Genomic DNA, 17,121 nt, shown 5'->3' with positions numbered 1-17,121 from the left:
TTAGTTGTTTAACATATTCATATCTACTGTAGTTCATTTGAATAGAGGCAGACTTTATGAGATATTCATGAGATATAAGATATTCTCAATGTAAATTCTGCTCCTATCCTTTCCTGAAAGTCATGTGACAATGTAATCAATGGCAACCCACTATTATCTGGTGGTGTGATGCTCACCCACGCACACAGCTCCCTCTGTTCATCCACTCAAACGTGAGTCCCCTCAGTCACATAAATCCAGACGCTTGAGTCATCTCTGACGCAAAAACGCAAAGAACTACCCCACAATAGCCCAAGGTCAGACTTTAGTAAGACTCCAAGAAAAGAAAATAAAAAGTACATCACCTCCACTTCTAATACACATAGTGTATATGTCCTTCACTAGAGACATGTGGATAGTTCAAGTGATGCTATTTCTGTATAAGTCATAAAGATTCAGACAATGCAAACATCACTCATCAGTATGTATTGAAAAATAAACTCACGAATGGGTCATCCCTTACAATCCCTTCCGTGAACGAACAATGTTTTCTCCTCAATGGCGAATCATCTGGATTTCTGCACAAGTTGGTCATAACATTTTATCTGATGTTCATCTAAGTCACAACAACAGACAAACACAGTCTGCTTCAACTAATAACACACAAGCAATTATAATTGTTCTTGTCTTTATTGAACACACTGTGTAAACATTCACAGTGCAGGTTGGAAAAAGTGTGTGAACCCTTGGATTTAATGACAGGTTGACCCTGCTTTGGCAGCAATATCCTCAACCAAACGTTTTCTGTATTTGCGGATCAGATCTGCACGACGGTCAGGAGGAATTTTGGACCATTCCTCTTTACAAAACTGTGTCAGTTCCACAATATTCTTGGGATGTCTGGTGTGAACCGTTCTCTTGAGGTCATGCCACAGCATCTCAATCGGGTTGAGGTCAGGACTGACTGGGCCACTCCAGAAGGCACATTTTCTTCTGTTCACGCCATTCTGTTGTTGATTTACTTCTGTCTTTTGGGTTGTTGTCCTGTTGCATCACTTAACTTCTGTTGAGCTTCAAAATGATTTGATAAACTCATTTTTCCGTCGGTGATAGCAAGCTGGCAGCAAACCTCAAACCATGATGCTCCCTCCACCATAGTTTACATTTGGGATGAGGTTTTGATGTTGGTGTGCTGTACCTTTTTTTCTCCACACATAGTGCTGTGTGTTCCTTCCAAACAACACTACTTTAGTTTCATCTGTCCACAGAATATTTTGCCAGTAGCGCTGTGGAACATCCAGGTGCTCTTTTGCAAATTTCAGACGTGCAGCAATGTTTTTTTTTTGGACAGCAGTGGCTTCTTCCATGGTGTCCTCCCATGAACACCAGTCTTGTTTAGTGTTTTACCTATTGTAGATTCGTCAACAGAGTTGTTAGCATCTTCCAGATATTTCTGTAAGTCTTTAGCTGACACTAAGATTCTTCTTAACCTCATTGGGCATTCTGCAATGTGCTCTTGTAGTCATCTTTTCTGGGCAGCCACTCCTAGGGAAAGTAGCAACAATGCTGAACTTTCTCCATTTATAGACAATTTGTCTTACCGTGGACTGACTTTTAGATCTCTTTTGTTAGAAGCATGGTTCACATCAGGCAATGCAGTGTTTTTTATGGGGCAGGGCAGTTCTTACCAAAATCTCCAATGTCGTTTTATTGATTTGACTCCAGGTTAGTTGACTCCTGCTGAGAAGGACACCTGCGAAAAGCACACAAGGTTTCAAGCACTTAGTATCTAAACGTGCACCTCATAACATGTCAAAAATGTCTCCAATGCTATTTGAAGACATTGTAGTCTCTCACCTTTACATATACAGTATTTCTCACCAATTTCCTCCAATCTAAAATTGTAAGACTTTATTAGGAATGTTGTACAGAGATTGAAATTAAGCATGGAGGAAATAGCATTCTTTCACTCAGACTGCTACTCAAATGGCAAATATTGACTTCCTAATTTACAGTTGAAGTAGGTGCCTTTTGTGAAGTGGTGCCTGCAGCAAACCACCCCCACGACATGATTCTGCCACCCCCATGCCACGGTTGGGATGGTGTTCTTTGGCTTGCAAGCCTCCCCTTTTTCTCCAAACATAACAATGGTTTTAATTAGAGGCGCCAACAGAGATGGCCGCCTCGCTTCGCGTTCCTAGGAAACTATGCAGTATTTAGTTTTTTTTACGTGTTATTTCTTACATTGGTACCCCAGGTAATCTTAGGTTTCATCACATACAGTCGGGAGGAACTACTGAATATAAGAGAAACGTCAACTCACCATCATTACGACCAGGAATATGACTCTCCCGAAGCGGATCCTGTGTTTTGCCTTCCACCCAGGACAATGGATCGGATCCCAGCCGGCGACCCAAAACAACGACGCCGAAAAAGGGGCAAACGAAGCGGTCTTCTGGTCAGGCTCCGGAGACAGGCACATCGCGCACCACTCCCAGGCATACTACTCGCCAATGTCCAGTCTCTTGACAAGAAGGTTGATGAAATCTGAGCAAGGGTAGCATTCCAGAGAGACATCAGAGACTGTAACATTCTTTGCTTCACGGAAACATGGCTCACTCGAGAGACGCTAACGGAGTCGGTGCAGCCAGCTGGTTTCTTCACGCATTGCGCCGACAGAAACAAGCATCTTTCTGGTAAGAAGAGGGGCGGAGGGGTATGCCTTATGATTAACGAGACGTGGTGTGATCATAACAACATACAGGAACTCAAGTCGTTCTGTTCACCTGACTTAGAATTCCTCACAATCAAATGTCGACCACATTATTTACCAAGGGAATGCTCTTTGATTATAATCACAGCCGTATATATTCCCCCCCAAGCAGACACATCGATGGCCCTGAACAAACTTTATTTGACTCTATGTAAACTGGAAACCACATATCCTGAGGCTGCATTCATTGTAGCTGGGGATTTTAACAAGGCTAATCTGAAAACAAGACTCCCTAAATTCTATCAGCATATCGATTGTGCTACCAGGGCTGGTAAAACCCTGGATTATTGTTATTCTAACTTCCGCGACGCATATAAGGCCCTCCCCCGCCCTCCTTTCGGAAAAGCTGACCACAACTCCCTTTGGTTGCTTCCAGCCTACAGACAGAAACTAAAACAAGAAGCTCCCGTGCTCAGGTCTGTTCAACGCTGGTCCGACCAATCTGATTCCACGCTTCAAGACTGCTTCGATCACGTGGATTGGGATATGTTCCGCATTGCATCCAACAACAACATTGACGAATACGCTGATTCAATGAGGGAGTTCATTAGAAAGTGTATCGGCGATGTTATACCCACAGCAACGATTAAAACATTCCCAAACCAGAAACTGTGGATTGATGGCAGCATTCGCGCGAAACTGAAAGTGCGAACCACTGCTTTTAACCAGGGCAAGGTGACCGGAAACATGACCGAATACAAACAGTGTAGCTATTCCCTCCGCAAGGCAATCAAACAAGCAAAGTGTCAGTATAGAGACAAAGTAGAGTCGCAATTCAACGGCTCATACACAAGAGGTATGTGGCAGGGTCTACAGTCAATCACGGATTACAAAAAGAAAACCAGCCCCGTAGCGGACCAAGATGTCTTGCTCCCAGACAGACTAAAAACTTGTTTGCTCACTTTGAGGACAATACAGTGCAACTGACACGGCCCGCTACCAAAACCTGCAGGCTCTCCTTCACTGCAGCCGACGTGAGTAAAACATTTAAACGTGTTAAACCTCGCAAGGCTGCAGGCCCAGACGGCATCCTCAGCCGCGTCCTCAGAGCATGCGCAGACCAGCTGGCTGGTGTGTTTACGGACATATTCAATCAAATCTTATACCAGTCTGCTGTTCCCACATGCTTCAAGAGGGCCACCATTGTTCCTGTTCCCAAGAAAGCTAAGGTAACTGAGCTAAACGACTACCGCCCCGTAGCACTCACTTCCGTCATCATGAAGTGCTTTGAGAGACTAGTCAAGGACCATATCACCTCCACCCTACCTGACACCCTAGACCCACTCCAATTTGCTTACCACCCCAATAGGTCCACAGACGCCGCAAACGCAACCACACTGCACACTGCCCTAACCCATCTGGACAAGAGGAATATCTACAGTGCCTTGCGAAAGTATTCGGCCCCCTTGAACTTTGCGACCTTTTGCCACATTTCAGGCTTCAAACATAAAGATATAAAACTGTATTTTTTTGTGAAGAATCAACAACAAGTGGGACACAATCATGAAGTGGAACGACATTTATTGGATATTTCAAACTTTTTTAACAAATCAAAAACTGAAAAATTGGGCGTGCAAAATTATTCATCCCCTTTACTTTCAGTGCAGCAAACTCTCTCCAGAAGTTCAGTGAGGATCTCTGAATGATCCAATGTTGACCTAAATGACTAATGATGATAAGTGCAATCCACCTGTGTGTAATCAAGTCTCCGTATAAATGCACCTGCACTGTGATAGTCTCAGAGGTCCGTTAAAAGCGCAGAGAGCATCATGAAGAACAAGGAACACACCAGGCAGGTCCGAGATACTGTTGTGAAGAAGTTTAAAGCCGGATTTGGATACAAAAAGATTTCCCAAGGTTTAAACATCCCAAGGAGCACTGTGCAAGCGATAATATTGAAATGGATGGAGTATCAGACCACTGCAAATCTACCAAGACCTGGCCGTCCCTCTAAACTTTCAGCTCATACAAGGAGAAGACTGATCAGAGATGCAGCCAAGAGGCCCATGATCACTCTGGATGAACTGCAGAGATCTACAGCTGAGGTGGGAGACTCTGTCCATAGGACAACAATCAGTCGTATATTGCACAAATCTGGCCTTTATGGAAGAGTGGCAAGAAGAAAGCCATTTATTAAAGATATCCATAAAAAGTGTTGTTTAAAGTTTGCCACAAGCCACCTGGGAGACACACCAAACATGTGGAAGAAGGTGATCTGGTCAGATGAAACCAAAATTGAACTTTTTGGCAACAATGCAAAACGTTATGTTTGGCGTAAAAGCAACACAGCTCATCACCCTGAACACACCATCCCCACTGTCAAACATGGTGGTGGCAGCATCATGGTTTGGGCCTGCTTTTCTTCAGCGGGGACAGGGAAGATGGTTAAAATTGATGGGAAGATGGATGGAGCCAAAAACAGGGCCATTCTGGAAGAAAACCTGATGGAGTCTGCAAAAGACCTGAGACTGGGACGGAGATTTGTCTTCCAACGAGACAATGATCCAAAACATAAAGCAAAATCTACAATGGAATGATTCAAAAATAAACATATCCAGGTGTTAGAATGGCCAAGTCAAAGTCCAGACCTGAATCCAATCGAGAATCTGTGGAAAGAACTGAAAACTGCTGTTCACAAATGCTCTCCATCCAACCTCACTGAGCTCGAGCTGTTTTGCAAGGAGGAATGGGAAAAAATGTCAGTCTCTCGATGTGCAAAACTGATAGAGACATACCCCAAGCGACTTACAGCTGTAATCGCAGCAAAAGGTGGCGCTACAAAGTATTAACTTAAGGGGGCTGAATAATTTTGCACGCCCAATTTTTCAGTTTTTGATTTGTTAAAAAAGTTTGAAATATCCAATAAATGTCGTTCCACTTCATGATTGTGTCCCACTTGTTGTTGATTCTTCACAAAAAAATACAGTTTTATATCTTTATGTTTGAAGCCTGAAATATGGCAAAAGGTCGCAAAGTTCAAGGGGGCCGAATACTTTCGCAAGGCACTGTATATGAGAATGCTGTTCATCGACTACAGCTCAGCATTTAACACCATAGTACCCTCCAAACTAGTCATCAAGCTCGAGACCCTGGGTCTCGACCCCGAACTGTGCAACTGGGTACTGGTCTTCCTGACGGGCCACCCCCAGGTGGTGAGGGTAGGTAACAACATCTTCACCCTGCTGATCCTCAACAGTGGGGCCCCACAAGGGTGCGTTCTGAGCCCTCTCTATTCACCCACGACTGCGTGGCCATGCACGCCTCCAACTCAATCATCAAGTTTGCGGACGACACTACAGTGGTAGGCTTGATTACCAACAACGACGAGACGGCCTACAGGGAGGAGGTGAGGGCCCTCGGAGTGTGGTGTCAGGAAAATAAACTCACAGTCAACGTCAACAAAACAAAGGAGATGATTGTGGACTTCAGGAAACAGCAGAGGGAGCACCCCCCTATCCACATCGACGGGACAGTAGTGGAGAGGGTAGTCAGTTTTAAGTTCCTCGGCGTACACATCACGGACAAACTGAATTGGTCCACCCACACAGACAGCGTTGTGAAGAAGGTGCAGCAGCTCAGGAGGCTGAAGAAATTTGGCTTGTCACCAAAAGCACTCACAAACTTCTACAGGATGCACAATCGAGAGCATCCTGTCGGGCAGTATCACCACCTGGTACGGCAACTGCTCCGCCTACAACCGTAAGGCTCTCCAGAGGGTAGTGAGGGCTGAACAACGCATCACCGGAGGTTCAAATACCTGCCCTCCAGGACACCTGCACCACCCGATGTCACAGGAAGGCCATAAAGATCATCAAGGACAACAACCACCCGAGCCACTGCCTGTTCACCCCGCTATCATCCAGAAGGCGAGGTCAGTACAGGTGCATCAAAGCAGGGACCGAGAGACTGAAAAACAGCTTCTATCTCAAGGCCATCAGACTGTTAAACAGCCACCACTAACATTGAGAAGCTGCTGACAACATACTGACTCAACTCTAGCCACTTTAATAATGGAAATTGATGTAAAAAATGTATCACTAGCCACTTTAAACAATGCCACTTAATTTAATGTTTACATACCCTACATCTGTATATACTGTACTCTATATCATCTACTGCATCTTGCCATCTTTATGCAATACATGTATCACTAGCCACTTTAAACTATGCCACTTTATGTTTATATACCCTACATTACTCATCTCATATGTATATACTGTACTCTATACCATCTAATGCATCTTGCCTATGCCGTTCTGTACCATCACTCATTCATATATCTTTATGTACATATTCTTTATCCCTTTACACGTGTGTGTATAAGGTAGTAGTTGTGGAATTGTTAGGTTAGATTACTCGTTGGTTATTACTGCATTGTCGGAACTAGAAGCACAAGCATTTCGCTACATTTGCATTAACATCTGCTAACCATGTATATGTGACATTATGACATGGTCATTATGGCCAAACAGTTCTATTTTTGTTTCATCAGACCAGAGGACATTTCTCCAAAAAGTATGATCTTTGTCCCCATGTGCAGTTGCAAACCGTAGTCTAGCTTTTTTAAGGCAGTTTTGGAGCAGTGGCTCTTCCTTGCTGAGCGGCCTTTCAGGTCATGTCAATATAGTGCTCGTTTTACTGTGGATATAGATACTTTTGTACCTGTTTCCTCCAGCATCTTCACAAGGTCCTTTGCTGTTGTTCTGGGATTGATTTGCACTTTTTGCACCAAAGTACGTTCATCTCTAGGAGACCGAACGCGTCTCCTTCCTGAGCGGTATGACAGCTAAGTGTTCCCATGGTGTTTATACTTGCGTACTATTGTTTGTACAGATGAGTGTCGTACCTTCAGGCATTTGGAAATTGCTCCCAAGGATGAACCAGACTTGTGGAGGTCTACAATTATTTTTTCTGAGGTCTTGGCTGATTTCTTTTGATTTTCCCATGATGTCAAGCAAAGAGGAACTGAGTTTGAAGGTAGGCCTTGAAATACATCCACAGGTACACTCAAATGATGTCAATTAGCCTACCAGAAGCTTCTAAAGCCATGACATCATTATCTGGAATTTTCCAAGCTGTTTAAAAGGCACAGTCAACATAGTGTATGTAAACGTCTGACCCACTGGAATTATGATACAGTGAATTACAAGTTAAATAATCTGTCTGTAAACAATTGTTGGAAAAATCACTTGTGTCATGCACAAAGTAGATGTCCTAACCGACTTGCCAAAACAAGAAAGTTGTGTAGTGGTTGAAAGAGTTTTAATGACTCCAACCTAAGTGTATGTAAACTTCCTGACTTCAACTGTAGGTCTGTCTTCCGTTCCTGTAATGACTGGCTCTGCCTGTCACTCAATTCTGGGCTAATGTGGGTGACATTACTAGACTTCCTGTGCTAATTATTTTCTTGAATGGCAATTACAGCTGAGAAGCTGGGGGGAAAAACTCACTTCCAGCTAAAAGTAAATTCAACTGTAAGTATGAATGGTGAATATATGTTCATTAAGACACATACGGTAGCCTAAATATCTAATCTGATTGTAATTAACTAAGGATACTGTGTCTCATTTGGTCTTGCTTGACAGTACATTGTTTGAGGACAAGCCAGAGATAATACACCCCAATTAAAACAAATCATTGCAATATATTGCATTCAATTTTATGGTATTTTTGATGACGATGATTACAATATCGTTCCATCCCATCCAATCTCATAGGTCACATTGCATTCCATCTTTGCCAATGGCCATAATAACCGCATGGATGACTAATCACATGTATTGTAAACATATCACTACATGCAGAGATAATGCCATAAATGTGTGATTGTCAACCTGCAGGGAGTAAGATGGCTGCTTCTCTCTGTCCAGAGGCTTCAAGGCGTAAAGAAATCCTGCCTCAACAAAGATCCCCTCATCGTCCCCTGTCGCCATCACGTCAGTGGAGGGAGCTGGGAGGTTAGGGAGCTGTGTTGGACAAGGACAAAAATATTCATTCAATCTACAATTCCCCCTTCAATACAATTAGACGGTTAGTTTAGTATTCTCGGCAAGAGTAAGATTGGAGTTCAAATAAAACTGCTGCTTACTGTGTGTCGGCAAATGTTGACCTTTTACACCAAAGTTGAGAGGATATGTCGCTGCAAGCACAGGAGATCTCTGGGCCTTGTGTAATGGATTTTTGCTCTGCTCATTCAAAGTCAATTGAACATTCACCCGTTCGATGATGTGTAAATGGTTGGGTATGCGCATGTATAGCTCCATCTGGCAATCCTTTTGACTCTTTTGAGTGAGCGGTTATGTGTCATAATGACCGTCGACATTTTCCCCCTTATGGAAAACTTGTTCACCGCTGACAGTTTGTTCTCAAGGATGTCACAAGCTGCTGGCAGAGGGGCTGTCACGAAACAGACACCCTCTGTTCCAGATCCACAATGCCCGTGTCTGGCCCAGCCGCGGTCAGGTATGAATGGTCACGGTATCCTAGTCATGGTGGTGGTGTGACTGTATGTCGTAGAGGACTGTCATGCAGCCTGGCCTGGCATGGTGTGGCTGTGGCATGGCTCGAGCATCCTATGAAACAGGAGCATGCTCGTGATCTGTGCTGCCACTCAGCACTGCATGTTTTACGGCTTCACATACCACATAGCAACTGGCTCTCAGCTGCCACAGCCGTGCCAATGATCTCGGCATGCATTCAACTCCTGAGAACCCAACATTTTGATTTGGTCTGGGAAACTTATTTTTTTTGACTGCTCCATAACCTAATTTTAGACCAACAGGCTGAAAAGTCTATATTTAAAAGCTGTGCAGTGGTTGGCAACGTAGCTAATCGTTCACCCCAAACATTCTTCTCTTGTTATGCCTCTAATGCGTTGACATGAAATGCAAATGTTTTCATGACAAAAATGTATCCGGTAGCCTAGTGGTTAGAGCGTTGGACTAGTAACTGAAAGGTTGCAAGATTGAATCCCTGAGCCGACAAGATACAAATCTGTCGTTCTGCCCCTGAACAAGGAAGTTAACCCACTGTTCCTAGGCTGTCATTGAAAATAAGAATTTCTTCTTAACTGACTTGCCGGGGAAAACATTTAATAAGAAACATTCATGTTATGATAAAACCCCAGCAATCATGTGCCAGAGCAGAATACCTGAGAAGTTCAGAGCCATTCAAAAAGTAAAGCGGGTGAGAAAACAACTCTGACTCATAGACCTGACTGTCAGTGCCGTTTCCGCTCAAGAACACACATTTTTTGAGTAATAATGTTGTCCTTTCCACCCGAACACAAAGTAGTGCCAATTATCCGACCTCCACACCTTCACCGTGTCCGCCATTAGAGTGAATCTGAGGTGTGTTTTGATCATACATCATGCAAAAAGGAAGAACGTTGACTGGACCGCGGATTGAATTTGACAGCTTCAAAAGGCCTCCAATTACGGTGTCAAACACGTGCGCTGACAGGACAAACCTGATGATTTCTAGGTGGCATTTCGAAAATAATCCTCCTGCCATGAATGCAGTGCTGGCGGTCTAGCATTGAACAGACAGCCAGAGGCGCTCCAATTTTTCTTTAGTGATGAGGGGGCTGTGCGGGAGTAGCTCCGTCATAATTACATATTGAGCGCTGAGTGCAGTGCAACAGCGAAACGTAGCTTTTTTTTATGGCCCTTCTCCCTCTTTAATTTGCATATAGCCATTAATACATAAATCTCAGCAGGACCAGGGTATGATGCATCACATAGACTGGCAGAAATATGGAGAGAATTATTCCTTCATTATTATTTCCCGATAAGCAAGCTGTTTTGATGTAAATGTTTTTTTTATTTTTAATAAATGGTCCAACTAACTCAAAAGTCTTACCTTGGCCAGGTACCATGGGAAAATACCATCATAGTTTTCAGGGATGCCAATTTTAAGATTGGTTCCTGAGCACGGTGCAGGAGTACCACCAACCACAAAATTCCAAGGAGACAAAGGACATTATGAATTTCAATCATTTAGTCAAAGTTTGTTTTCCCAAAAACAGTATAAATAATACTACTAATCTGAGATGGCTGTAATAACCTGTGGCCACATTCAAAGGAAGCATACTTCTAGTCAGTGTAATGATAAAGATGGACGTAAACTTATCTTCTAGTCATGTGTTTCTGTAACTGTATATCTGTAAAGTCGGGATGCGCAACATTTCCAGTCAAACAGTCTTCTACGTTTGGGAACACATTCTATGGTTTCTGTCTTGTTGCTGATTGATTCTCACTGTTATGATGCAGAGAAAGAAAGATGGAGAAAGACAGAGAGAGAAAAAACAATGTGAATGCTAACAATTCTAATTTAATCATCTTTAAAAAAAAAAAAATATGTTTTAAATGGACCTGCCAATCTGCGGAATCAACCATCTTTAAACTGTAAAGACAACTTCAACAGGCCTACACTTGTGCAAGAAAATGTTGCATTTAAATGCCTGTTAGGTTATACTCAGTAATACTCAGTAAACACAGGCAGTAGGCCTACATGGCACATGAATGTCTCAGCACATTCAGACTTAACAGCAGAACTAACCCTGCAACCTGGAACCTGGGTCACTCAAATTAGTACGATATGTTGCAAATTACAATTTGTATATGTTACAAATTACAATCTGTGTGATATGTTATGAATTGCATATTTGTATAATATGTTACACATTTGAAATACATAAGATATGTTACGAATTCCAAATTTGTTTTGGCTAATGTTAGCTAGGTGGCTAACATTAGCTAGGTTAGGGGTTAGGGTTAAGGTTAGGAGTTAGGTTAAAGGGTTAAGGTTAGGGGAAGGGTTAGCTAACATGCTAAGTAGTTGCAAAGTTGCAAAAAAAGTAGACAGTATTTGCAAAGTTATACACCCAACCAACCATCCTCCTTTAGTTTTTGCCTTAGTTAAGTAACTTTATGTACCCATACCAAAACCATACTATTTTGAGTGCACTATGTTACGTCTAGTCTGTGAGACCACACTCTCTGTTTCCCAGCACACGATTATACCTGCGACACAAAACATCCTAGCAATGAATTGTTCTCTCTATAACAAGAATAGATAGATAAATAAATAAATAAATATTATGACTTTATAGTATGTGTTAGATGGTCACAAAAGACAAGGCAATAGGCACAAGAAATAGTTAATGATGAGATTTGGCACTCCAATAAATCCCCCCAAAATAAAATAATGCTGGGCACAAGTCCCGGGAACCTCTGTGCCTCGCTGATGGCCCATCGCGCCGCAGACAGCACGCAGACAGCAATTCACAACATCCATAGGCAATTCACTTGCAACAATATTTACATGTCTTATTGATGATTCACAAAGACCGGCGAATGAAAACAAACTCACTCTCTGAACCTCAACCTGTAGGCCAGAATAAGAGCCTATACCTCACAAAAAACTGAATCAATCAATGGTGAACATCACTTATTTACCTAACCCTCCACGGTCATTTAAAAAAAAAAAATGTTCATTCGGAAAACGTTGTATTTATTTTGTCTTACCTTCTCTCAACCATATGCGTGTTCCCTATGAAGGTGGGAGAACGGTTTGAATAGTGTGGAAATACGAAGTGCGTTTTGCAGGACTCTCCAGTTTTAATGTTTCACTACATTGTTTCCTTCCAGTAATGCTGTTGGTCCACAAGACTCCAGTCCACTGAACAATCTAATGGATTCATATTTATGAGGACATCAATCAAATAACAAGGAAGTCTGTTTTATATGTACCCTTCCGTTCAAAAGTCTGTGGTCACTTATAAATATCCTTGTTTTTGAAAGAGACTCACGTTTTTTGGTCCATTAAAATAACATCAGAAAAAAAAGATCAGAAATGCAGTGTAGACATTGTTAATGATGTACATGACTATTGTAGCTGGAAACGGCTGATGTTTTTATGGAATATCTACATAAGCCGTACAGAGGCCCATTATCAGCAACCATCACTCCTGTGTTCCAATGGCACGTTGTGTGAGCTAATCCAAGTTTATCATTTTAAAAGGCTAATTGATCATTAGAAAACCCTTTTAAAATGATGTTTGCACAGCTGAAAACTGTTGTGCTGATTAAAGAAGCGATCAAACTGGCCTTCTTTAGACTAGTTGAGTATCTGGAGCATCAGCATTTGTGGGTTCAATTACAGGCTCAAAATGGCTAGAAACAAAGACCTTTCTTCTGAAACTCGTCAGTCTATTCTTGTTCTGAGAAATGAAAGCTATTCCATGTGAGAAATTGCCAAGAAACTGAAGATCTTGTACAACCCTGTGTACTATTCCCTTCACAGAACAGCGCAAACTGGCTCTAACCAGAATAGAAAGAGGTGTGGGAGGCCCGGGTGCACAACTGAGCAAGAGGACAAGTACATTAGTGTGTATAGTTTGAGAAACAGACACCTCATAAGTCCTCAACTGGCAGCTTCATTAAATAGTACCCGCAAAACACCAGTCTCAACGTCAACAGTGAAGAGGCGACTCCGGGATGCTGGCCTTCTAGGCAGAGTTGCAACGAAAAAGCCATCATTCAGACTGGCCAATATAAAGAAAAGATTAAGATGGACAAAAGAACACAGACACTGGACAGAGGAAGATTGGAAAAAGGTGTTATGGACAGACAAATCTAAGTTTGAGGTGTTCGGATCACAAAGAACATTCGTGAGAAGCAGAAAACTTGAAAAGATGCTGGAGGAGTGCTTGATGCCATCTGTCAAGCATGGTGTAGGCAATGTGATGGTCTGGGGGTGCTTTGGTGGTGGTCAACTGGGAGACTTGTACATGGTAAAAGGGATCTTGAAGAAGAAAGGCTATCACTCCATTTTGCAACGCCATGCCATACCCTGTGGACGACACTTAATTGGAGCCAATTTCCTCCTACAACAGGACAATGACCCAAAGCACAGCTCCAAACTATGCAGTAACTATTTAGGAAAGCAACAGTCAGCTGGTATTCTGTCTATTATGGAGTGGCCAGCACAGTCACCAGATCTCAACCCTATTGAGCTGTTGTGGGACCAGTTTGACAGTATGATACGTAAGAAGTGCCCATCAAGCCAATCCAAATTGTGGGAGGTGCTTCAGGAAGCATGGTGTGAAATCTCTTCAGATTACCTCAACAAATTGACAACAAGAATGCCGAAGGTCTGCAAGGCTGTAATTGCTGCAAATGGAGGATTCTTTAACGAAAGCAAAATTTGAAAAACACAATTATATTTCAATTAAAAATCATTATTTATAACCTTTTCAACATCTTGACTATATTTCCTATCCAGTTTTCATTGAAAACAAGGACATTTCTAAGTGACCCCAAACTTTTTAACGGTAGTGTGTTTAACTTTCGTTTTTGGTGTAGTCTAATTGTTTTATGATCTGGGCAAGAAAAAATATGGAATAGTTGTATTTCATTTTTTTTTATTAAAAAAGTAAACTTAACAAAATGATTGAATATTAAAAGGAAGTGAAAATCAACTGTATTTAAAACAAAACATTAAATTCACATGACAAATATAACTTATTATTGCTTTCTTCATTCATATCTGGACTGAAGGATAGGACAATGAATCATATATTTTTCCCAAAACCTTGGCCTAACCCCCATTACACATTATTCCTGTCCTTAGTATCATGGCCAAAGTACGAACCTGCGTACCCAGTTTCAAGTAGAAATGACTCCATGTGACAGAATGCAGTGAAATCACTGTGCTTACAGTTCCATTGCTTTTCAGGACTGTGTACCATAATCTAATCTTTAATGAGGGCTATATACAACTACCAACACTAAATGGAGTAGAACCAAACACACTGTCCCCCATTATCAAGGCAATCTTACAACTCATGGTTGAAAATAACAAGCCTCGGTGGATTGAATATACATACACAAGAAGTATCAACAACTATACATAAGCAAGACAAAAAAAACTCAACTGAAACCTCATGCAGATCATTAACATGGACATGTCTGTTGGTGTTTAATGAATATAATAAAATATATAATTTCTGTACAGCTCTATAAGTCCTTGGGGGGGTTAGTGTTCAAAAACCACACACAGCGTCTGGTCTTGAAGGCCAAAGAGAAAACAGCAGTCCAGATACTGTACTCTCAGAGGACCGAGAGGTCATGGCAGGACTTGGACTTCTGTCTGAAGGCCATCTTCTTGTTCTTCCGGGCCACCATCCGGCCCAGGAAACGCTTGGCCTTCTTGCCGATGCTCTCGCGTCGCTTGCAGTTGGCCATACGGCGAGCGTTCTCCTCCTTGCTGTCTTTGCGCAGCCGGATCTGCCGGACCATGCCCTCGAACAGGTCCCTGACGTTGTGGTGGAGATTGGCTGAGGTCTCGATGAACTTGCAGTCAAACACCACAGCACAGGCGCTGCCCTCTGCAACAACAAAAAAACAAAAAAGAGGGGAGGCGCAGGTGAGAATCTATAATGTTCCCTGGGGACAGTGACTTCACCCTCGTCATTTTGCCTTCGCATAACATCTTGATTACGAGCGTTAACTACGGCAGTCATTCTAACATAAGTAGCACTATGCAAATACAGAGATGCCTTGGACAGAAGAGATCACCGTCACTTACCATCCACAGAGACCTCTCTGGACCGCACCAGGTCGCTCTTGTTGCCCACAAGGATGATGGGAATGTTCTCAGACTGGCGAGCTCTGCGCAGCTGGATGCGTAGCTCTGACGCCTTCTCAAAGCTGGACTTGTCTGTCACTGAGTAGACGATGATGTAGGCGTCACCTATCCTCATGCACTGTTCCTTCAGCCACTGACTGTTATCCTGTAGGTGAAAGAGAAATAGAATTTGATTAGTTACATTGCTTATCCAATCAAAAGCTGCAGGTGCTCCAATTAAAGTTGTTATATTGGTATATTACACTTACACCAGCATCAGAGCACTACACATTACATCAAATGATATGCTATGACCAAGACCAATTTTCTGAGGGTCAAACTGAAATTGCATTCTATGCCTCACCTGTTCCCAAATGTCGTACAACAAGATGGACGCCTCCTCCTCGTCCACCTCGATCGATCTGTCATATGTGTTTCCTGATACAAAAGCAAGCAGACAGATAAATACTCCTGGCCAAAATGAAATGTACCCGCTAACTGGGTCAAGTGTGAGATCACACTCACCATTGCCCATTTCATGATGCCTTTAGTACAGCCTATTAACATTCAATTAACCTATATCCGTGATGGGTACTACTGTGCATTACTGTCTCCTTTCCTCAGTCATTGATTTTCATATCTCTCCCATCCACTATCTCTGTGGCTGTATATGTCAACAGCAGTACTTTGATATGTGTGGCGCCTTACTGACTGGATGGAAATAGCAATAATCAATGTACTTCAGCCTGTGTGCCAAGATGATATGGAAACCAATCCTATATTTACTTAATTTGGCCTATGTGCATTAGCTCTAATGGGGTGCTGAGGACAGCCACGGTGAAACAGTTCTTGTCTTTGCTTTTTTTTTTAAGTATTGCTTTGTGGTTTATTCTCAATGCCATATAAACTTCAACTCCATCATCATCAGTAATGGTCATCAGACACACACCTGTCTCGTCGCAGTCGTGACCATCCTCGACTCCACCGAAAATACGTGCCAGGCTAGACTTGCCGACACCCTGCTCGCCGAGGAGAACCACCTTGTACACCTGTCCCTCGGAGTCGCTGCCGGAGGATATAACCGAATCGGACGAGTCCGATACACAGCTGTCTCGGTGAGGCTCACCGGGGGTGTAGGACGTGCGGCGCATGAGGTTGGACAGCTCTCCAGTTTGCGCCTTGCGCATCTCGCGGTCGTCCACTGGCATGCTTCTTCTGTGCAGGTTCTGCAGGTGCATGGGAAACGGCATGCTCCCTCTTCTTTTGTCCATGTTCCGCAATTTGTCACTTTTGTTCAAAGTCATGACTTTTTGGTCTGTGAAATAGATGCGCTCTTTAGTAAGATTCTGCTAACATGAAAAGCAACCAACTCCGACAAAAAAATGCATTTCACATCACTACACCTAGGTGTTGATTATTTTTTTTAAAGTCCTTTATTAGGCCACAGTTTATATGAACTTTTCTGCCATATTTATTTGAACAAAGTCATTTAAGACAATAATGTGCCTGTGTCCTATAATATTAATTACGGTTTGATGGAGCATTGAGCAATGTTAAAATTGAAGTTGAACTCAAATGATTTGAAACAGCCATTGCCTAATTAATGTATTATCACGACTGCAAACTCATTCAATTCCATAAGCAAACTTACATTTGATGTGGGTCTGACGTATTCCAAAATCCTGAACCAGGCAATCCACTTGCGATCTATCCTTCAGTGAAGAAAAGTTTCGGTTTGA

At 42.5% G+C, this 17,121-nt stretch overlaps 1 protein-coding gene across 1 annotated transcript; it reads right to left on the bottom strand.

Moving 5' to 3' along the window:
• Window positions 1-14,160: 14,160 nt before the first annotated feature.
• LOC139384309 (GTP-binding protein RAD-like) lies at window positions 14,161-17,121 on the bottom strand. The gene is made up of 5 exons (XM_071128990.1): window positions 17,034-17,121; window positions 16,332-16,697; window positions 15,747-15,820; window positions 15,344-15,548; window positions 14,161-15,143 (listed from the first exon to the last, which is right to left on the bottom strand). Exons 2-5 carry the CDS (start codon window positions 16,684-16,686, stop codon window positions 14,866-14,868), a joined length of 912 nt encoding a protein of 303 aa, XP_070985091.1. The 5' UTR covers window positions 16,687-16,697; window positions 17,034-17,121; the 3' UTR covers window positions 14,161-14,865.

The sequence above is a fragment of the Oncorhynchus clarkii genome, chromosome 26 (assembly GCF_045791955.1).
Source record: "Oncorhynchus clarkii lewisi isolate Uvic-CL-2024 chromosome 26, UVic_Ocla_1.0, whole genome shotgun sequence".
NCBI lineage: Eukaryota > Metazoa > Chordata > Actinopteri > Salmoniformes > Salmonidae > Oncorhynchus > Oncorhynchus clarkii.
This window is presented reverse-complemented; position numbering and strand designations above follow the sequence as displayed.

Excerpts from the sequence above, each read along its gene's own strand:
- LOC139384309 (XM_071128990.1), bottom strand. The coding sequence starts at position 16,686 with ATGACTTTGAACAAAAGTGACAAATTGCGGAACATGGACAAAAGAAGA. Across the intron at positions 15,821-16,331 it reads TCACGACTGCGACGAGACAG|GAAACACATATGACAGATCG; the intron begins GTGTGTGTCTGA and ends CTTTTGTATCAG. Across the intron at positions 15,144-15,343 it reads CAGAGAGGTCTCTGTGGATG|AGGGCAGCGCCTGTGCTGTG; the intron begins GTAAGTGACGGT and ends TTGTTGTTGCAG.